General features: G+C 47.5%; 1 protein-coding gene across 1 annotated transcript in view; it reads right to left on the reverse strand.

The window, feature by feature from the left end:
- Positions 1-293: 293 nt before the first annotated feature.
- The window catches only part of LOC144500302 (uncharacterized), a 138,081-nt gene continuing 114,918 nt past the window's right edge, over positions 294-23,456 (reverse strand). The window contains exons 57-60 of the mRNA XM_078222989.1: positions 15,107-15,157; positions 6,148-6,336; positions 5,073-5,162; positions 294-4,101 (exon numbers count right to left, since the gene is read on the reverse strand). Coding sequence (XP_078079115.1) covers positions 4,052-4,101; positions 5,073-5,162; positions 6,148-6,336; positions 15,107-15,157 — 380 coding nt within the window. The 3' untranslated portion in view covers positions 294-4,051. The remainder of the gene's footprint in view (positions 4,102-5,072; positions 5,163-6,147; positions 6,337-15,106; positions 15,158-23,456) is intronic.

Below are 23,456 nucleotides of genomic sequence, written 5' to 3' on the forward strand. Positions count from 1 at the left end.
TGATCGATATTTGATGCTGTGTATGATGGGAGGGGAGAGGGAGGATTGGGGAAGGGAGGACTGTGAGCTGGGAGTGGTGGATAGATCCCATGGTCCCAGTATTTGTGTTGACACCAGAATCAGAGTTGACACTTGATCAGAGTTTTGTAAATGGCTGTGAAGCAGCAGCAAGAGCTGTGGGAGAGTGTTTACTGAGTGTTTGTGAAGTGGGAGATTTATCTGGAGCATGTGGTCTGCTCACATTCAAAGCCACAAACAGTCCTGATATTGATTCACAAAGTCAGACCCCAAATGCATACATGCTAAAAGTATTTATTGAAATATTTGACAGACTCACTTGGAGAAGGAATAGCAACAGTTTAGTGAAAAGCAGAGTGAGACCGAGGAACCATTCCTGGTGTGGTATCCAAGCTGAAGGAAAGCTTCAAACCCTTGTGGGAGTCAGGTGCTGTCGGCCATCACCCCATCACCACCCAGGCAGCCAGTGCTCTGCTGGCGATGGGAGGGCAGCGGTATTATCAGGAGCCAGGTCAGGTTTCTCGGTCTCTGTTTACCCATCACCAAACCTGGAACCAGCGACTGATTTTAAAACCTTTCACCCCTTAAACACCATCAGGCTGCATGGGGGTACATTCTGATCAGCTAGTGATAAACAGTAAGGTTCCTCTGTAACCAGATTCATGGACAGTGGGTAATGAGTCTGCTTCGTTCACCTTGGTCACTGCAGCAGTGTCACAGCGACTCTGCACCAACTGAGGCTTTGGGGCTATCACCGTGTGTAACATGAGAATTTCACCAACCCCAGTCCAGGTGTGTGGAGAGTGGGAGGGGGCAGTGCGATGGAGCTGGCGGGGGTGGGGCGAGAGGGTGCGGAGGGGCTGGGGGGTGATGGGGTGCACGTTGGACTGCCTCCTTCTCATTGGCCAAGGATCGTGAGTGTGAAGGAACTGGACAGGGCTGACACTGAGAGGCTGTTTCCTCTGGCTGAAGAATCTACCACCCACCTGATGAAGGAGCAAGCGCTCCGAAAGCTAGTGGCTTTTGCTACCGAATAAACCTGTTGGACTTTAACCTGGTGTTGTTAGACACCTTACTGTGAAGAATCTACACCAGGCTCTGGATAAAGCACTGATCAATTAGACTGAGATCAAACTCCTTCCATCACATGTTTGTGAATCTTGGGAATTCTCCATCCCAAACAGTTGCATCATTGAATATTTTTGAGTCATTTACAACACACAACGGAGGCCATTCAGCCCAGTGAGTCAATGCCAGCTCCCCATAGCGTAATCCACTCTGTCCCTGTTACCATGCAAGTTAATTTCCTTCAAGCACACATGCCATTGCCTTTAGTGCATCCCCTGGGTGCGGAGAAACTGCCGCTTCCCGTCTGATTGTAGTGTCAGGAAGGGCAGTACTGTGGCGGCTGGCGGCAGTCAGTGGGTCAGCATTTCCGCTCAGCAATATTCATTTAGCAGGTGCTGAGTAAATCCTGTGAGGAATCCACTTGGTTTTGTTTTTTAAAAATATTGATTTTATTCCAAAAGAAGAATTTTACAATTTAAATAAGACAGGCTGTAAAATAGTCGGCTGGTTAGCGGAATCATTGTAACCTGCAGGCACCCTGATACACCAGAGAAACATTACAACAGCACACTTAACTCTGCTAAGGAATGGAAATACAGATACTGAATGCACAGGCCCCACATCATTCCTCTTCACCTCTGGGCCACCCAGGCTAGGGACAGTGGCCATTCAGCCCATCCAGAGCTCATACAGGATTTGAACCAGTCATCTCTGCCCCCCTCTCCATCTGCAACGTCACAGCTCTGCTGTCAGTATCCCTGCTTCTCAAACTCTTGCTCAGCTCAATGTGAGAATGGTGATCTGAGACATCCCAGTGTTTTAGGCTGTTGGCCTGTTAAGGCTGTCAGCTGACCCTGACTCCAGTGAGATCGAATGGAGTCCATTTCATTTCCACTGCCTTGTGGGTTTACATTTTCTCTAAGCCTCATTAACTTGCTGATCTCGCTGCAGAGGAGCTGAGATTCTGAAGCTCTCATTCTGCTGAATTTATCTGCTTTTCCCTCCTGCTATTGTCCTGCTATTGTCCTGGGGAAATCAGCCCTGGGCTGGGTGGAGGAATGTCTGCCTACACTGGGACGGTCAGCCCTCCCCCTGGGCTGAGGGGTGGTCAGCCTCCCCCTGGGCCGAGGGGCAGTCAGCGTCCCCCTGGACCGAGGGGCGGTCAGCCTCCCCCTGGACCGAGGGATGGTCAGACCTCCCCCTGGACCGAGGGGCAGTCAGCCTCCCCCTGGACCGAGGGGCGGTCAGCCTCCCCCTGGACCGAGGGGCGGTCAGCCCTCCTCCTGGACCGAGGGGCAGTCAGCGTTCCCCTGGACCGAGGGGCGGTCAGCCCTTCCCCTGAACCGAGGGGCGATGAGCCTCCCCCAGACCGAGGGGCAGTCAGCGTCCCCCACTCCGAGGGACAGTAGGCCTTCCCCCTGGACCGAGGGGAGGTCAACCCTACCCTGGACCAAGGGGAGGGGGTGAGGAGGGGAAGGTTAGTTCTCCAACTACATGGCACGAGGTTCCGGTCATCCTATATTAAATGTCCTAAAGTAGAGGTCACGACCCTCCCCTGGGTCTCATTATACAGTGAATGCTGGAACCATTCTGCTGCTGTTGGATATCAGTTACAGGGACATGATGGACATCAGACTGCCTCCTTCCCATTGTCCAAAGATGGTGAGTGTGAAGGGAGTGGACAGGGCTGACACTGAGAGGCTGTTTCCTCTGGCTGAGGAATCTACACCAGTCTCTGGATAAAGCACTGATCAATTAGACTGAGATCAAACTCCTTCCATCAAACGGTTGTGAATCTTGGGAATTCTCTACCCCAAACGGTTGCAGATGCTTCATCATTGAATATTTTTGAGTCATTTACAACACAAAGAAGTGGCCATTCAGTCCATCGAATCAATGCAAGCTCCCCAGAGCAGTCCACTCAGTCCCACTCCCACCATTTGATCACTGTGGCCCTGCAAATATATTTCCTTCATCCAATCAATTTCCTTTTGGAATCAGTGATTGTTTCTGCTTCCACCACTCTTGCGGACAGTGAGTCCCAGATCATTACCACTCGCTGGAACAAAGTTCCTCCTCCCATTCCCCTCTTGTCCAAAACCGTATCTCTTATGTCCCCTGGTCCTTGTATCATCAGCCAATGGGAACAGCTTTTCCTGCCTTCCTTATCTAAACCTGGCATAATCTTCTCTACCTCTATCAAATCTCCCCTCAATCTCCTTTACTCCAAGGAGATCAGACCCAGCTTCTCCAACCCTAACCTTGGAGCTAAAACCCCCTGGAAGCATCCTGGTAAATCTCCCTCTCAAGGACCCTCCCATTCTTCCTAGAGTGCAGTGACCATGGCTGGATGTTATACTCTAGTTGGGATCTAACTAGAGCTTTATAAAGGTTTAGCATAGAGTCGGCTGAGATGGATAGACAGATCTTTAGTCTCTTCGGGATAGCAGGGATATGGGGAGTGGGCAGAGAAATGGATGAGGCAGACAATCATAGCCATGATTAGATTGAATGGTGGAGCAGGCTCGCGGGCTGTGTGGTCTACTCCTGCTCCTAACTCTATGTTCTAACAATATTTGGTGGCCAATGGACAATAGATTGGGAATATTGTCTCTGACCCACGTGACCACTGACTGGGAAGGTAGTTGACAGGTTTCTAGAGTTGGCAATGATCTAAGACCAGGTAGAGAAAGGTGAGAAGGGAACCTCCTGCAGCAGAAGCTCCCACAGATCAGTCACTATCCATCAATTTCCATGGATATAATAACTGGGTGTGGTTAGAACGGCAGGTTAATGCGCTGTATTACAGAAGGCACAAAAAAGAAATTTGCGTGCATTTTTCTTCCGCGGTTAAGCTGCTGAATAAGAGTGTGATATATCGGCAAAATCACTGCCTGGAGCAAGAGGAATAGGAGCAGGAGGCGACCATAAAGCCCCTTGAGCCTGCTCTGCATGAATCGCTTCATCACTTGGTGCCAAGAGCTCGTTTTCGGGTCCTCCTGTGTGACGTCTGACCTACAAAAAACAACGTTCATTGAAAAACACACAATTCCTTTCCTGAACAAGGTCACAAGAGGAGAGGGCTCGACTGAAAGGGGTCTGGAGAGGAGGGGGTTGGACTGTGAAAAGGGTGTCATGGATTTGCCTAGTACCAACAGGAACAAGAATTTAACAAGAAATGATCGGATACAATCCGCCCAGCAACAGGTAAGAACCTGCACTGCAACAGCAGTAGCCAACCATCAAAGGAGTTGATGAGATGCGACCTTTCACAGTAACGAGATTAGCCGACATTCAAACAGAATCCGGTTTAAATAGCTCTATCATCAGGTAACAGCTTACCTAGATGACTAAGAGATCAGTGGAGGTATGTAAATGCTAATTTGGAGAGGTGTAGACAACCCAAATGCACAGAAGGAAGAATCAAAGTGGAACCAGGTATAATTTCCTGCAGAAGCAGGCAGGCCAGTTTAACATCTCACAGCGGAGAAGCCATTTTAATTCTTAAGAGTTTTTCGAGGCAGGGTAGTGCAGAAACCTTTGTAAAGGCAATTTAAATATCTTCGCTGGACCAGGACTTGGTCATCTGCCTTGTATTGTGTGGTAACTATAAGCTGGATTTGACTTGCAGATTTATTTAATTTGGATGTTGTTTGGCAATGGGAATTCAGGAATCGCACATACATATATTTTGGAACAAGGGATAATTTTGATATAAACAGTGCGAGAGTTTAGTTATTCTCACTGGGGGGTTTCACGCGAATCCTCATACCATTCCAAAAACAAAACTATACACCACTGTGAGCCAGTGTTTCGAGTAAAGAGACCCTCACAGGGAACATCCGTGTAGTTTGTGACGGGTCAGGAAAGGAGGGGGCCCGACTACAAAAGGGGTCTGGAGAGGAGGGGATTGGACTGTGAAATCGCGATAAAGAAGCTCAGACTATGATGTCCAGCTCCCCTGTGTCTCTCATTGCGTTGATTACCTGTAGCTTTCCGTCTCCTTTCCTTCTGATCAGCCTGTAGCCCAAGGTTGCTGTGGGAGAGCCACGCAGCATAAGATTCCCCAAGTTCCGCTGCAACAGAAATCAGCAAAACGTGAGCTGAATTGCCGGGGCCTAATCCTCCCTGTGCCCACCATCCTGTCCCCTGCGAAAACCTCCAGACAGTGATAACACGTGGAGATATGTACTGCCCAGAAAGACTGAGCTCCCTCATTGATATTCTAATAAATTGGAGGCAATTACATTCATTGGAGGAAAGCCACGGGTGGAGGGGGCACTGCAGGGTAGCCGTCTGTTGTGAGGCTGATGAATCTTTGCCTCCTCCCAGGCCAGAGGATTCTTAAAAATCTTTATTCCGTTCTTAAAGTTACAAAGCCAATGTGCGGAGTGGACCGGGCAGACATTTCATCAGTTGCTAGTCTGGGTGAGCAGTGAAGGATTCTTGCTGATAATCTTGTTATGGTGAATGGTAAATATATTTTGGTGATGGCTGTGTATTAATAAACCGAAGGGTGATGTCACTGTCAGTGATGGAAATTCACTTCCTATTACAATCCTTCAGGAACTGCTCTGACCCGCACAGTATTCCAACACCGCCCTCTTTACAAATCCTCAATTTTCAACCCTGTTCCTAACCAGATAGTCCACGAGATCTTCACAATTCACTTTGCCCACTTCTCGAGATTGAGAAAAGCAGCTTAAGCATCCATCTGGTGAACTGTAGATTAAGATAACGCTGTAATCCACACTCTGCTCAGGGTGGATAGCAGTGGGTCTAATGGACTTACACTAGATACAGAATAACTAACAACTTGGGGCTGATAAGGGCCTGTACTTGTGGGTTACGATCAACAGACAGCTGGGTAGGGCAAAGATATGGCATGCTGAGAAAGAACTCAATACCAATAGAGAGGGATATGGGCCAAAAGTGGGCAATTGGGACTAGCTTAATGGTAAAAAAGGGCGGCATGGACAAGTTGGGCTGAAGGGCATGTTTCTATGCTCTAAATCTCTCTGACTCTATGACCAACAGCCTTATCAGCGAAGGAGAACCCACCTTTTAACAACTCCTCTAGTTCAGCCTCGCTCCTGTAGGTTCCGTCCTGCCAAACCCCTCCTGAGGAATGTGAAGATTCAGAGGCAGCTGATTGGCTGGAGGAGCTGTGTGACGTTTCGGACATGCGACGGGCTCCGGATCCATCTGATTGGCTGGAGAAGCTGGATGATGTGTGGTGGGATCTACTGGCTGCAATTAAACAGGAGACATTTACAAATCCTGATTTGCCATATATACAGTGACTCAATATATACCCTGCAGTCAAACAGGCCAGCAGCAGGATGTGTGAAGCCCATCCGTGCATTGTATAAGAAGAGCCAGGGAGTGAAATCATACAGCCTGTTTCTCGGCCCCTTATCCATCTGTCTGGCTCACTATCCTTCAGTGTCTGACTCTCTCTCTATTTCAATCTCTGTTTCCCTCCCTCTAGATCAATGGAGATAATTTTCTAATTTATGGCGATAGTGATTTCAATAACTCTGGGCACAATGAGAGCAATCTCCGTCTCTGGGTCACGGAGAAAGTTTTTTAAAAGTTCTCTCCTGGGATGTGGCCATCGCTGACTGGCCAGCATTTATTGCCCATCCCTAATCATTCTTGAGAAGGTGACGGTGAGCTGCCTTATTGAATCACTGCAGTCCCTGAGGTGTAGGTACACCCACAGTGCTGTTAGGGAGGGTTGCAGGATTTTGACCAGTGACAGTGAAGGAATGGTGATATATTTCCAAGTCAGGACGATGAGAGACTTGGAGGGGAACCTCCAGTTGGTGGTGTTTCCAGCTATCTGTCCTTCTAGATGGTGGTACTCGTGGGTTTGGAAGGTGCTGCCAAAGGAGCCGTGGTGAGTTCCTGCAGTGCATCTTGTAGATGGCACACACGGCTGTCAGTGTGCCTCAGTGGTGGAGAGAGTGAATGTTTGCAGATGGGGTGCCAATCTTTGGGTTATGATGAAAGTGATCACACTTGTCATGAAGATATGGTTGTTTCAAATAGTGATTTTTAATTCACTGACTAGAAACTTACACTTTTAAAGAACAGATTTTTGTGAACAGGTGAGAAAGGACGACGGGATATCACAGCCAAGACGGTTGCCCCAATTCCTATCACCATACCTTCCACAATCCACTTCACTGGGATGGAGACATGGGAGCCTCAAAGATCCCACCAGAGACAATAAACCCATGAAGAATGTTAAAGTCTCTATCTCCTGTTCATTAACAGCGCATTATGACAAGCACCTAAGATTCAACTGTTGGAGTTGGGACATTAAATCTAATTACCTGGGTCATGAGACAATGCATGAGGTAACTTTGCAAACATGAGCTAATCAAATTAACTCTTGGAATATGTGTACAACAGTCTTATTTTGGATTCTCCTTCAGACAGTGGAGAGAGCGAGTTGCATGACGAGCAAACCCCTTTTGTGTGAAAAGACAATTTAGCAGAGTTAATGCTGAGCTGAACTGAAGACAGGCAGCTTAAGCTGCTGAGCATCGCTCTCTCTCCAAACATCCACGCAAGCTGCAAGCTGATTGAGACAAAACAACTTACTTTTCTACCTGTCTTTGTCCCGTCAGCAAATTTAGCATCAAAGTTATTAACATAAATTGCGAACAGTTGATGTCCCGGCACTGATCTCTGTGGTACACCACATAACATCTCGCCAACACAAAAAAAGACTCATTTATGCCACCCCATGCTTCCTGTTAAAAAGCCAATCTTCAATCCATGGCAAGATGTTACCTCCTACACCATGAGCTTTTGTTTTCCACAATAACCTTTGATGCGACACCTGATCTTCTGGAAATCTGAGTACAGTACATCCACTGGTTCCCCTTTATCCACAGCACAGGATACTTCCTCAAATAACTTCAATAATTTGGTTAAACATGATTTCCCTTTCAGAAAACCATGTTGATTCTGCCTGATTACCTTGAGCTTATCCAAGTGTCTTGCTATAACTTTTTTAATAATAGCTGCTAACATTTTCCCATGATAGATGTTGAGTTAACATGTTCATCCCACTGAAATCATTGGATTGAAAAATTGAGCAATTTCCACAATTGTTACTCAGGCAGTAAATAAAAAATTAGCTCCATTGAGACAAAGGGAAGAAAACAAATTGAAGTACAGAGAGAGAGACACTGAGGGACAGTGAGACAGAGAGAGAGACACTGAGGGACAGTGAGACAGAGAGAGAGACACTGAGGGACAGTGAGACAGAGAGGGAGACACTGAGGGACAGTGAGACAGAGAGAGAGACACTGAGGGACAGTGAGACAGAGAGAGAGACACTGAGGGACAGTGAGACGGAGAGAGAGACACTGAGGGACAGTGAGACAGAGAGACAGACACTGAGGGACAGTGAGACAGAGAGAGACACTGAGGGACAGTGAGACAGAGAGAGACACTGAGGGACAGTGAGACAGAGAGAGAGACACTGAGGGACAGTGAGACAGAGAGAGAGACACTGAGGGACAGTGAGACAGAGAGAGAGACACTGAGGGACAGTGAGACAGAGAGAGACACTGAGGGACAGTGAGACAGAGAGAGACACTGAGGGACAGTGAGACAGAGAGAGACACTGAGGGACAGTGAGACAGAGAGAGAGACACTGAGGGACAGTGAGACAGAGAGAGACACTGAGGGACAGTGAGACAGAGAGAGAGACACTGAGGGACAGTGAGACAGAGAGAGAGACACTGAGGGACAGTGAGACAGAGAGAGAGACACTGAGGGACAGTGAGACAGAGAGAGACACTGAGGGACAGTGAGACAGAGAGAGAGACACTGAGGGACAGTGAGACAGAGAGAGACACTGAGGGACAGTGAGACAGAGAGAGACACTGAGGGACAGTGAGACAGAGAGAGAGACACTGAGGGACAGTGAGACAGAGAGAGAGACACTGAGGGACAGTGAGACAGAGAGAGAGACACTGAGGGACAGTGAGACAGAGAGAGACACTGAGGGACAGTGAGACAGAGAGAGAGACACTGAGAGACAGTGAGACAGAGAGAGAGACACTGAGGGACAGTGAGACAGAGAGAGACACTGAGGGACAGTGAGACAGAGAGAGAGACACTGAGGGACAGTGAGACAGAGAGAGAGACACTGAGGGACAGTGAGACAGAGAGAGAGACACTGAGGGACAGTGAGACAGAGAGAGACACTGAGGGACAGTGAGACAGAGAGAGAGACACTGAGGGACAGTGAGACAGAGAGAGAGACACTGAGGGACAGTGAGACAGAGAGAGAGACACTGAGGGACAGTGAGACAGAGAGGGAGACACTGAGGGACAGTGAGACAGAGAGAGACACTGAGTGACAGTAAGACAGAGAGAGAGAGACACTGAGGGACAGTGAGACAGAGAGAGACACTGAGGGACAGTGAGACAGAGAGAGAGACACTGAGGGACAGTGAGACAGAGAGGGAGACACTGAGGGACAGTGAGACAGAGAGACACTGAGGGATAGTGAGACAGAGAGAGAGACACTGAGGGACAGTGAGACAGAGGGAGAGACACTGAGGGACAGTGAGACAGAGAGAGACACTGAGGGACAGTGAGACAGAGAGAGAGACACAGGGACAGTGAGACAGAGAGAGACACTGAGGGACAGTGAGACAGAGAGAGACAGACACTGAGGGACAGTGAGACAGAGAGAGAGACACTGAGGGACAGTGAGACAGAGAGAGACACTGAGGGACAGTGAGACAGAGAGAGAGACACTGAGGGACAGTGAGACAGAGAGAGAGACACTGAGGGACAGTGAGACAGAGAGGGAGACACTGAGGGACAGTGAGACAGAGAGAGAGACACTGAGGGACAGTGAGACAGAGAGAGAGACACTGAGGGACAGTGAGACGGAGAGAGAGACACAGAGGGACAGTGAGACAGAGAGACAGACACTGAGGGACAGTGAGACAGAGAGAGAGACACTGAGGGACAGTGAGACAGAGAGAGACACTGAGGGACAGTGAGACAGAGAGAGAGACACTGAAGGACAGTGAGACAGAGAGAGAGACACTGAGGGACAGTGAGACAGAGAGAGAGACACTGAGGGACAGTGAGACAGAGAGAGACACTGAGGGACAGTGAGACAGAGAGAGACACTGAGGGACAGTGAGACAGAGAGAGACACTGAGGGACAGTGAGACAGAGAGAGAGACACTGAGGGACAGTGAGACAGAGAGAGACACTGAGGGACAGTGAGACAGAGAGAGAGACACTGAGGGACAGTGAGACAGAGAGAGAGACACTGAGGGACAGTGAGACAGAGAGAGAGACACTGAGGGACAGTGAGACAGAGAGAGACACTGAGGGACAGTGAGACAGAGAGAGAGACACTGAGGGACAGTGAGACAGAGAGAGACACTGAGGGACAGTGAGACAGAGAGAGACACTGAGGGACAGTGAGACAGAGAGAGAGACACTGAGGGACAGTGAGACAGAGAGAGACACTGAGGGACAGTGAGACAGAGAGAGAGACACTGAGGGACAGTGAGACAGAGAGAGAGACACTGAGGGACAGTGAGACAGAGAGAGAGACACTGAGGGACAGTGAGACAGAGAGAGACACTGAGGGACAGTGAGACAGAGAGAGAGACACTGAGGGACAGTGAGACAGAGAGAGACACTGAGGGACAGTGAGACAGAGAGAGAGACACTGAGGGACAGTGAGACAGAGAGAGAGACACTGAGGGACAGTGAGACAGAGAGAGAGACACTGAGGGACAGTGAGACAGAGAGAGACACTGAGGGACAGTGAGACAGAGAGAGAGACACTGAGAGACAGTGAGACAGAGAGAGAGACACTGAGGGACAGTGAGACAGAGAGAGACACTGAGGGACAGTGAGACAGAGAGAGAGACACTGAGGGACAGTGAGACAGAGAGAGAGACACTGAGGGACAGTGAGACAGAGAGAGAGACACTGAGGGACAGTGAGACAGAGAGAGACACTGAGGGACAGTGAGACAGAGAGAGAGACACTGAGGGACAGTGAGACAGAGAGAGAGACACTGAGGGACAGTGAGACAGAGAGAGAGACACTGAGGGACAGTGAGTCAGAGAGGGAGACACTGAGGGACAGTGAGACAGAGAGAGACACTGAGTGACAGTAAGACAGAGAGAGAGAGACACTGAGGGACAGTGAGACAGAGAGAGACACTGAGGGACAGTGAGACAGAGAGAGAGACACTGAGGGACAGTGAGACAGAGAGGGAGACACTGAGGGACAGTGAGACAGAGAGACACTGAGGGATAGTGAGACAGAGAGAGAGACACTGAGGGACAGTGAGACAGAGAGAGAGACACTGAGGGACAGTGAGACAGAGAGAGAGACACTGAGGGACAGTGAGACAGAGAGAGAGACACAGGGACAGTGAGACAGAGAGAGACACTGAGGGACAGTGAGACAGAGAGAGACAGACACTGAGGGACAGTGAGACAGAGAGAGAGACACTGAGGGACAGTGAGACAGAGAGAGACACTGAGGGACAGTGAGACAGAGAGAGAGACACTGAGGGACAGTGAGACAGAGAGGGAGACACTGAGGGACAGTGAGACAGAGAGAGAGACACTGAGGGACAGTGAGACAGAGAGAGAGACACTGAGGGACAGTGAGACGGAGAGAGAGACACTGAGGGACAGTGAGACAGAGAGACAGACACTGAGGGACAGTGAGACAGAGAGAGAGACACTGAGGGACAGTGAGACAGAGAGAGACACTGAGGGACAGTGAGACAGAGAGAGAGACACTGAGGGACAGTGAGACAGAGAGAGAGACACTGAGGGACAGTGAGACAGAGAGAGAGACACTGAGGGACAGTGAGACAGAGAGAGACACTGAGGGACAGTGAGACAGAGAGAGACACTGAGGGACAGTGAGACAGAGAGAGACACTGAGGGACAGTGAGACAGAGAGAGAGACACTGAGGGACAGTGAGACAGAGAGAGACACTGAGGGACAGTGAGACAGAGAGAGAGACACTGAGGGACAGTGAGACAGAGAGAGAGACACTGAGGGACAGTGAGACAGAGAGAGAGACACTGAGGGACAGTGAGACAGAGAGAGACACTGAGGGACAGTGAGACAGAGAGAGAGACACTGAGGGACAGTGAGACAGAGAGAGACACTGAGGGACAGTGAGACAGAGAGAGACACTGAGGGACAGTGAGACAGAGAGAGAGACACTGAGGGACAGTGAGACAGAGAGAGAGACACTGAGGGACAGTGAGACAGAGAGAGAGACACTGAGGGACAGTGAGACAGAGAGAGACACTGAGGGACAGTGAGACAGAGAGAGAGACACTGAGAGACAGAGAGAGAGACACTGAGGGACAGTGAGACAGAGAGAGACACTGAGGGACAGTGAGACAGAGAGAGAGACACTGAGGGACAGTGAGACAGAGAGAGAGACACTGAGGGACAGTGAGACAGAGAGAGAGACACTGAGGGACAGTGAGACAGAGAGAGACACTGAGGGACAGTGAGACAGAGAGAGAGACACTGAGGGACAGTGAGACAGAGAGAGAGACACTGAGGGACAGTGAGACAGAGAGAGAGACACTGAGGGACAGTGAGACAGAGAGGGAGACACTGAGGGACAGTGAGACAGAGAGAGACACTGAGTGACAGTAAGACAGAGAGAGAGAGACACTGAGGGACAGTGAGACAGAGAGAGACACTGAGGGACAGTGAGACAGAGAGAGAGACACTGAGGGACAGTGAGACAGAGAGGGAGACACTGAGGGACAGTGAGACAGAGAGACACTGAGGGATAGTGAGACAGAGAGAGAGACACTGAGGGACAGTGAGACAGAGAGAGAGACACTGAGGGACAGTGAGACAGAGAGAGACACTGAGGGACAGTGAGACAGAGAGAGAGACACAGGGACAGTGAGACAGAGAGAGACACTGAGGGACAGTGAGACAGAGAGAGACAGACACTGAGGGACAGTGAGACAGAGAGAGAGACACTGAGGGACAGTGAGACAGAGAGAGACACTGAGGGACAGTGAGACAGAGAGAGAGACACTGAGGGACAGTGAGACAGAGAGAGAGACACTGAGGGACAGTGAGACAGAGAGAGAGACACTGAGGGACAGTGAGACAGAGAGACACTGAGGGACAGTGAGACAGAGAGAGACACTGAGGGATGGAGAGACAGAGAGACAGACACTGAGGGACAGTGAGACAGAGAGAGACAGACACTGAGAGACAGTGAGACAGAGACAGAAGCACTGCAAGGGACAGTGAGATGGACAGAGAGAAACAGACAGCGAGGGATAAGGAGAGAGAGATTGAAAGAGATGTAAAGGAGAATGGGGCGGTTGTTATGAACAACAGCAACTTATTTTTAAATGTCTACAATAATAAAACATCCCAAGACACTTCATAAGAGCATTATAAAACAAAACATGGCACCAAGCCACATTTCAGAATCTTTACAGTATAGGAGAATATTCAGCCCAACGGGTCGACACGGGTTCTCCAAATGAACATTTCATTCAGTGTCATTTTTCTGCCTTCTCTCTGTAACCCTGTCATTAACATTTGAAAACTGCGATTGAATCTGCCTCTAGCATGCCCTCACACAATGCGTTCCTGAACTGAATCACTGGCTGTGTGAATCCGCCTCTAACACGCTCTCAGACAGTGCGTTCCTGAACTGAATCACTGGGCGAGAAAGCTTTCTCTCAGATCGCTTTAGCTTCTTTTCCCAATAATGTTAAATTCTGCCTTCTGGTATCAACCCTTTCATGTGGGCTCAGTTTCTATTTATCGGATCCCTGGGTGGTGCAGGGCCGGGGGAAATGGACTTGTCTGTTATTTCTCTAAAAGAGAATGGAATGTCGGAGTTGTGACGCTATAGATGCTTTCGGTTGGGAATCGAGAGCAGCTAGCCCCCAACTGGGGAAGGATTGAGGCTTCATTACAGGAATTAAAATTGGTTTTCACACTGGGTGTTGCGGAAGGAGAACTGGAAAATCTTGTGTTCTTACGCTGCTGTGTTGGAAATAAACCTGTCTTAAGGCTTCAGAATTTCCTCAAGATGTGGTTAATGGAGTTAACACTGGGTGCTATTCTCCAGCTGAGGCCTAACTAATGTCGGAAGCAAATTCAACAGAATCTCCTTGCTCTTGTACTCTATGGCCGGAAGTTTACCATCCCACCCGCCACGGGAATCGGAGTGGGTGAGGATCGGACCATGCAAAAGTCTGTTGACCTCGGATGGGATTTTACAGTTTCAGGAGGAGCGAGGCCATAAAATCCCACCCTATGTCCCGATTAATAAAGCCCAGGATACTATATACTTCATTCACTGCTCCCTCACCTTGTCCTGCCTTCTCAATAATTGGTGCACATTTATACCCAGCTCCCTCTGCTCCTGTACATCCCCTTTAGAGTTATAACTGGAGTAGAATTGTAAACAGATATTACAAGGCAGGTTTTAAGGTGTGTCTTAAAGGAGGAAAGCCCGGTATGAGGCAGAGATCGAGGGAGGGAATTCCAGAGCTTAAGGTCGAGGTGACTGAAGCATGGCCACCAATGATGGAGCAAAGAAATGGGAAGAACACAAAAGACCAGAATGAGAGCGATGCGAATAGCTCAGAGAGTTGTGAAGTAGAAGGAGATTAAAGAGATGAGGGAGGGGTTTGGAGGGCAAGGACTTGGAGGGATTTGAAAACAAGGACAAGAATTTTAAAATTAAGTTGTTGTATGATTGGGAGCCAATGTGGGTCAGAATGCACACCGTGAGGTGAATGGGGTCAGTGAGATCAAACCACAGGCAGTCAGGTATTGGTGACCTCAAATTTTGTCTGATGTTTAAAATTGTTCTTTGGAAACAGTCAAAGAGAAGAGAGAGAGAGAAACAGTTACAGAGTGCAGATGGAGCTGAGCACGGATCAGATCAAACTGATTCACAAACTCAATCATAAAGAAAGTGCCTCACCTCCTGTGTGCCCGGCCTCCTCTCCTGATGCTGCTTGTTGTTCCTTGTAAACTAGAAAGGATAAAAGTGGATTTTAAGAACAAAGACATGAAAGACTTACATTCCGATAGTGTTTCTATTGATTCTGATCTGATTTGATTCATTATTGTCACATGTATTAACATACAGTGAAAAGTATTGTTTCTTACGCACTATACAGACAAAGCATACCATTCATAGAGAAGGAAAGGAGAGAGTTCAGAATGTAGTGTTACAGTCATAGCTAGGGTGTAGAGAAAGATCAACTTAATGCAAGGTAGGTCCATTCAAAAGTCTGATAGCAGCAGGGAAGAAGCTGTTCTTGAGTCGGTTGATAAGTGACCTCAGATTTTTGTATCTTTTTCCCGACAGAAGAAGGTGAAAGAGAGAATGTCCGGGGTGTGTGGGGTTCTTAATTATGCTGGCTGCTTTTCTGAGGAAATGTAGACAGAGTCAATGGATGGGAAGCTGGTTTGAGTGATGGATTGGGCTTTGTTCATGACCCTTTCTAGCTTTTTGCGGTCTTGGACAACCGTAAAAAATGTTTCTATGTTGTATCTGTAAAAGTTGGTGAAAGTCGTAGCAAACATGCCAAATTTGTTTAGTCTTCTGAGAGTGTAGAGGTGTTGGTGGCTTTCCTAACTATACTGCCGGTGTGGAGGGAACAGAACAGGTTGTTGGTGATCTGGACGCATAGAACATAGAACAGTACAGCACAGAACAGGCCCTTCGGCCCACGATGTTGTGCCGAGCTTTATCTGAAACCAAGATCAAGCTATCCCACTCCTTATCATCCTGGTGTGCTCCATGTGCCTATCCAATAACCGCTTAAATGTTCCTAAAGTGTCTGTCTCCACTATCACTGCAGGCAGTCCATTCCACACCCCAACCACTCTCTGCGTGAAGAACCTACCTCTGATATCCTTCCTATATCTCCCACCATGAACCCTATAGTTATGCCCCCTTGTAATAGCTCCATCCACCCGAGGAAATAGTCTTTGAACGTTCACTCTATCTATCCCCTTCATCATTTTATAAACCTCTATTAAGTCTCCCCTCAGCCTCCTTCGCTCCAGAGAGAACAGACCTAGCTTCCTCAACCTTTCCTCATAAGACCTACCCTCCAAACCAGGCAGCATCCTGGTAAATCTCCTCTGCACTCTTTCCAGCGCTTCCACATCCTTCTTATAGTGAGGTGACCAGAACTGCACACAGTATTCCAAATGTGGTCTCACCAAGGTCCTGTACAGTTGCAGCATAACCCCACGGCTCTTAAACTCCAACCCCCTGTTAATAAAAGCTAACACACTATAGGCCTTCTACACAGCTCTATCCACTTGAGTGGCAACCTTTAGAGATCTGTGGATATAGACCCCAAGATCTCTCTGTTCCTCCACAGTCTTCAGAACCCTACCTTTGACCCTGTAATTCACATATAAATTAGTCCTACCAAAATGAATCACCTCACATTTATCAGGGTTAAACTCCATTTGCCATTTTTCAGCCCAGCTTTGCATCCTATCTATGTCTCTTTGCAGCCTACAACAGCCCTCCACCTCATCCACTACTCCACCAATCTTGGTGTCATCAGCAAATTTACTGATCCACTCTTCAGCCCCCTCCTCTAAGTCATTAATAAAAATCACAAAGAGCAGAGGACCAAGCACTGATCCCTGTGGCACTCCGCTACCAACCTGCCTCCAATCCGAAAATTTTCCATCCACCACCACCCTCTGTCTTCAATCAGACAGCCAGTTACCTATCCAATCGGCCAACTTTCCCTATATCCCACAGCTCCTCACTTTCATCATAAGCCGACCATGGGGGACCTTACCAAACGCCTTACTAAAATCCATGTATATGACATCAACTGCACTACCTTCATCAACACACTTAGTTACCTCCTCAAAAAATTCAATCAAATTTGTGAGGCACAACTTGCCCTTCACGAATCCGTGCTGACTATCCCGGATTAATCCGCATCTTTCTAAATGGTCGTAAATCCCATCCCTAAGGACCTTTTCCATCAATTTACCAACCACCGAAGTAAGACTAACCGGTCTATAATTACCACCTAATTAATCACCTAAAAACCTGAAGCCCTTGTCTATTTCCACTTCATCCCCATTGATGTAGACAGGGGAATGTTCTCCACTATGCTTCCTGAAGTCAATAACTATCTCCTTCATTTTGTTGACATTGAGAAATTGTTGTTGTTACACCAGTTCACCAGATTCTCTATCTCATTCCCGTACTCTGTCTCGTCATTGTTTGAGATCTGACCCACTACGGTGATGTCATCAGCAAACTTGAAAATTGAGTTGGAGGGGAATTTGGCCACACAATTATAGGTATATAAGGAGTATAGTAGGGGGCTGAGAACACAGCCTTGTGGGGCACCAGTGTTGAGGATGATCAAGGAGGAGGTGTTGTTGCCTATCCTTACTGATTGTGGTCTGAGAGTTAGGAAGTTTAGGATCCAGTTGCAGAGGGAGGAGCCGAGCCCCAGGCCATGGAGTTTGGAGAGATAGGTCTTGGCTTACTGAGCTCTGCTGCATTAATGTATTCACCAGAAGTGATGCCCCAAGTCCCTGGCGCAGGAAACAGGCAGAGAGGAAGCAGCCATGTAAACACACACCTGTGAATAAAGCTCCGTTTTTAACCCTCCGTGCTTCCTCGCTTCATTCTCCAACATACAAGATAGAAACCAGGATGATGAATGGTACTGCTCGCCACCCGGGAAGACATTTACCCAGGAAAACCGCAGGGACAGAAAAGTTAGAAAATAGTGTATTTGCAATTGTTCTGGACCCGACAGGCTAGGTGGACGTGAGTAACGATATTCTGCAGCAATGATAGACTGGGTGTGTTAAATAAAGACTGAAGCTTGGAGTGTTGCCTTGTGTAAAAAAAAAATCAAGGTAGCTGCTAAAACACATTGTGAAGTGTGCGGAAACCTCCATCAGGAACAACCCGGCGGGAGGTTTCGGCAGCGTGGGAGCCTTTGATGAAAATGTTGAACAATGCAGCTCCGATATCGAGCATTTTGACTATTTTGTGTCGGCAAACAAAATAGCTGAAGATGTTATGGTGCCACCTTTCCTGAGCGTGATGGGGGAGAAAGCATTTAATCTCCTCCATAGTTTAGAGCAACCGGAGAAGCCAGGCTCTAAAGCGTATGAACAGATCATCGATATTTTACAAGCACATTTTCCATTGAAACCTTTGATGATTGCACAGTGCTTCAGATTCCACAAAATGGAACCAACGGGGCCGGGGGGGGGGGGGGGGGGGGAGTCAATTGTGTAATCCATGGCTGTGCTAAAGAGACAGAATATTATTGATTTTGGAGATGTGCTGAATGACACTATTCAGGACAGATTTGTTTGTGGTCTGTTTAGAACATAGAACAGTACAGCACAGAACAGGCCCTTCGGCCACGATGTTGTGCCGAGCTTTATCTGAAACCAAGATCAAGCTATCCCACTCCCTGTCATCCTGGTGTGCTCCATGTGCCTATCCAATAACCGCTTAAATGTTCCTAAAGTGTCCCCACGATCACTGCAGGCAGTCCATTCCACCCCCCAACCACTCTCTGCATAAAGAACCTACCTCTGATATCCTTCCTATATCTCACAACATGAACCCTATAGTTATGCCCCCTTGTAATAGCTCCATCCACCCGAGGAAATAGTCTTTGAACGTTCACTCTATCTATCCCCTTCATCATTTTATAAACCTCTATTAAGTCTCCCCTCAGCCTCCTCCGCTCCAGAGAGAACAGATCTAGCTCCCTCAACCTTTCCTCATAAGACCTACCCTCCAAACCAGGCAGCATCCTGGTAAATCTCCTCTGCACTCTTTCCAGCGCTCCCACATCCTTCTTATAGTGAGGTGACCAGAACTGCACACAATATTCCAAAGGTGGTCTCACCAAGGTCCTGTACAGTTGCAGCATAACCCCATGGCTCTTAAACTCCAACCCCCTGTTAATAAAAGCTAACACACTATAGGCCTTCTTCACAGCTCTATCCACTTGAGTGGCAACCTTTAGAGATCTGTGGATATGGACCCCAAGATCTCCCTGTTCCTCCACAGTCTTCAGAAGCCTACCTTTGACCCTGTAATCCACATTTAAATTAGTCCTACCAAAATGAATCACCTCACATTTATCAGGGTTAAACTCCATCTGCCATTTTTCAGCCCAGCTTTGCATCCTATCTATGTCTCTTTGCAGTCTACAACAGCCCTCCACCTCATCCACTACTCCACCAATCTTGGTGTCATCAGCAAATTTACTGATCCACCCTTCAGCCCCCTCCTCTAAGTCATTAGTAAAAATCACAAATAGCAGAGGACCAAGCACTGATCCCTGTGCCACTTCGCTAGCAACCTGCCTCCAGTCCGAGCAACCTGCCTCCAGTCCAGTTCTGTATTGAAGCAATACAGAAACAGTTACAAACAGACAGTAACCTTATTCTGAAAAAGGCTGTGGAAATTGTTGTTTCTATGGAATTGGCTGCTAAAGAAGCTTAGAGTGAAGGGCAAGGCTAGCAGAAGTCGGGAACCCTGGATGACTCAGGATATTGAGGCCCTGGTCAAGAAGAAGAAAGAGGCACATGACATGCACAGGCAGCTGGGATCAAGTGAATCTCTTGAAGAGGGGGTGGAGGAGTAGAGTTAAGAGAGAAATCAGGAGGGCAAAAAGGGGACACAAAAGTGTTTTGGCAGATAAGGCAAAGGAGAATCCAAAGAGCTACTACAAATACATAAAGGGCAAAAGAGTAACAAGGGAGAGAGTAGGGCCTCTTAAGGATCAACAATGTAATCTATGTGCGGATCCACAAGAGATGGGCGAGATCCTAAATGAATATTTCTCATCAGTATTTACTGTTGAGAAAAGCATGGATGTTAGGGGACTTGGGGAAATAAATATTGATGTCTTGAGGAGTGTACATATTACAGAGAAGGAGGTGCTGGAAGTCTGAAAGTGCTTCAAGGTTGATTAATCTGCGGGACCTGATGAGGTATATCCCAGGACGTTGTGGGAGGCTAGGGAGGAAATTGTGGGTCCCCTAGCCGAGATATTTGAATCATCGATAGTCAAGGGTCAGGTGCCTGAAGATTGGAGAGTGGCAAATGTTGTGCCTTTGTTTAAAAAGGGCTGCAGGGAAAAGCCTGGGAACTACAGGCCAGTGAGCCTCACATCTTTGGTGGGTAAATTGTTGGAAGGTATTTTGAGAGACAGGATCTACAGGCATTTAGAGATGCAAGGACTGATTAGGGACAGTCAGCATGGCTTTGTGAGTGGAAAATCATGTCTCACAAATTTTGAAGGGGTAACCAAGAAGGTAGATGAGGGCAGTGCAGTTGATGTTGTCGACATGGACTTTAGCAAGGCCTTTGACAAGGTGCCGCATGGTAGGTTGTTGCATAAAGTTAAATCTCACGGGATCCAGGGTGAGGTATCTAAATGGATACAAAATTGGCTTCTTGACAGAATGTGGAGATGCCGGCGTTGGACTGGGGTAAACACAGTAAGAGTTTTAACAACACCAGGTTAAAGTCCAACAGGTTTATTTGGTATATTCTTGGTATTTTTTAAAACCGCTAAACTAATCCCAATTACCCGCATTTGGCCCATATCCCTCTATACCCATCGTACCCATGTAACTATCTAAATGCTTTTTATTTGGTAGTTCTTGACAGAAGCCAGAGGGTGGTTGTAGAGAGTTGTTTTTCAAACTGGAGGCCTGTGACCAGCGGTGTGCCTCAGGGATCAGTGCTGGGCCCACTGTTATTTGTCATTTATATTAATGATTTGGATGAGAATATAGGAGGCATGGTTAGTAAGTTTGCAGATGACACCAAGATTGGTGGCATAGTGGACAGTGAAGAAAGATATCTCCAATTGCAACGGGATCTTGATCAATTGGGCCAGTGGGCTGACGAATGGCAGATGGAGTATAATTTAGACAAATGCGAGGTAATGCATTTTGGTAGATTGAACCAGGGCAGGACTTACTCAGTTAATGGTAGGGTGTTGGGGAGAGTTACAGAACAAAGAGATCTAGGGGTACATGTTCATAGCTCCTTGAAAGTGGAGTCACAGGTGGACAGAGTGGTGAAGAAAGCACTCGGCATGCTTGGTTTCATCGGTCATAACATTGAATACAGGAGTTGGGACGTCTTGTTGAAGCTGTACAAGACATTGGTAAGGCCACACTTGGAATACTGTGTGCAATTCTGGTCACCCTATTATAGAAAGGATATTATTAAACTAGAAAGAGTGCAGAAAAGATTTACTAGGATGCTACCGGGACTTGATGGATTGAGTTATAAGGAGAGGCTGAATAGACTGGGACTTTTTTCTCTGGAGCGTAGGAAGCTGAGGGGTGACCTTATAGAGGTCTATAAAATAATGAGGGACATAGACAAGGTAGATAGTCAATATCTTTTCCCAAAGGTAGGGAAGTCTAAAACTAGGGGGCATAGGTTTAAGGTGAGAGGGGAGAGATACAAAAGTGTCCAGAGGGACAATTTTTTCACACAGAGGGTGGTGAGTGTCTGGAACAAGCTGCCAGAGGTAGTAGTAGAGGTGGGTACAATTTTATCTTTTAAAAATCATTTAGATAGTTAAATGGGTACGATGGGTATAGAGGGATATGGGCCAAATGCGGGCAATTGGGATTAGTTTAGGGGTTTTAAAAAAAAGGGTGGCATGGACAAGTTGGGCCGAAGGGCCTGTTTCCATGCTGTAAACCTCTATGACTCTATGACTCTAAAGAAGCTCAGCTCTGGAGTTCATGTACTCGAACACACAAAATGGAGGCTGAATCGACACCCAAGAACCTTGAAATTCATATATGTCACCGGTGTGCAAAGCCAGGACATTTTGCAGTGGAATGATGGTGTAACGACATGGGGCGGCATTTTCTGGCCCCACGCTACTAGACCGGAAGTTCCCGCTCGAGGTCAATGGACCTTTAAACGGTCCGCTAAATTCTCTGCCCCGCCCACTATAATTCACATGGCAGGTGGGATGGAAAATCTCCATCCATGGTATGTCGAAACTTTGAGAAAAAATGGACACATAGCACATGCCTGCTGGAAGAACAAGCAAGCTTCAAGTAAAAATATAAAACAAGAATAAACTAAGACAGCATTTAAATAAAACAAAAGGAGAAATGGCCTTGCTGTACAGAAGGGTCAAAAAAACATAGTCTGGAGAGGAATTATCACTGAATGTGCTAGACATCGCTCGTGCTACACACCAATACTAGGTCACGCCACTGCTGGAGGGACAGCCAGTAAGGATGGAAGTTGACACAGGGGCAGCAGTCTCCCTGCTGCCAGAGACTGTTTACAAGGAGAAACGTAAACACATTCCTTTGAAGCTGTCAAGGATAGTTATGATGATGTACACAGGTGAAGTGCTTCCACTGAAGGGTTGCATCGAAGTAGCTATGCAACTTAATGGGCAAACAGCAGATTTGTCTCTACATTTAGTAAAGGGCAACTATCCAGCGTTGATGGGTCGTACAAGGCTGGAGAAGATTTGATGGAACTGGGTCGAAGTCAATATGATGACCAATGGAGAATCAGACCTCTCAAAAATTGTAAAGAAGTACAAAGACATTTTTGATGGAGTATTAGGGAGCATGAAAGATATTACAATTAAATTTGAAATAACAGGAGATAGGCAAGCAAAATGCTTGAAGGCAAGGTGTGTAGCATATGCTATTAGGCCGAAGGTGGAGATTAATTTTGAAGAACTTGCGAAGGTGGGAGTCTTGTCGACACTATCATTAAGAAAGCCCACCAATGCCTCTACTTTCTCAGAAGACTAAGGAAATTTGGCATGTCAGCAACGACTCTCACCAATTTTTACAGATGCACCATAGAAAGCATTTTTTCTGGTCGTACCACAGCTTGGTATGGCTCCTGCTCTGCCCAAGACTGCAAGAAACTACAAAGGGTCATGAATGAAGCCCAGTCCATCACGCAAACTAGCCTCCCATCCATTGACTCTGTCTACACTGCCGCTGCCTTGGCAAAGCAGCTAGCATAATTAAGGACCCCACGCACCCTGGACATTCTCTCTTCCACCTTCTTCCGTCGGGAAAAAGATACAAAAGTACAAAAGTCTGAGATCACGTACCAACCGACTCAAGAACAGCTTCTTCCCTGCTGCCTTTTGTATGGACCTACCTCGCATTAAGTTGATCTTTCTCTCCACCCTAGCTATGGCTGTAACACTACATTCTGCACTCTCTCCTTTCCTTCCCTATGAACAGTATGCTTTGTCTGTATAGCGCGCAAGAAACAATAC

The sequence above is a fragment of the Mustelus asterias genome, chromosome 11 (genome assembly GCF_964213995.1).
Source record: "Mustelus asterias chromosome 11, sMusAst1.hap1.1, whole genome shotgun sequence".
In the NCBI taxonomy this organism is placed as follows: domain Eukaryota; kingdom Metazoa; phylum Chordata; class Chondrichthyes; order Carcharhiniformes; family Triakidae; genus Mustelus; species Mustelus asterias.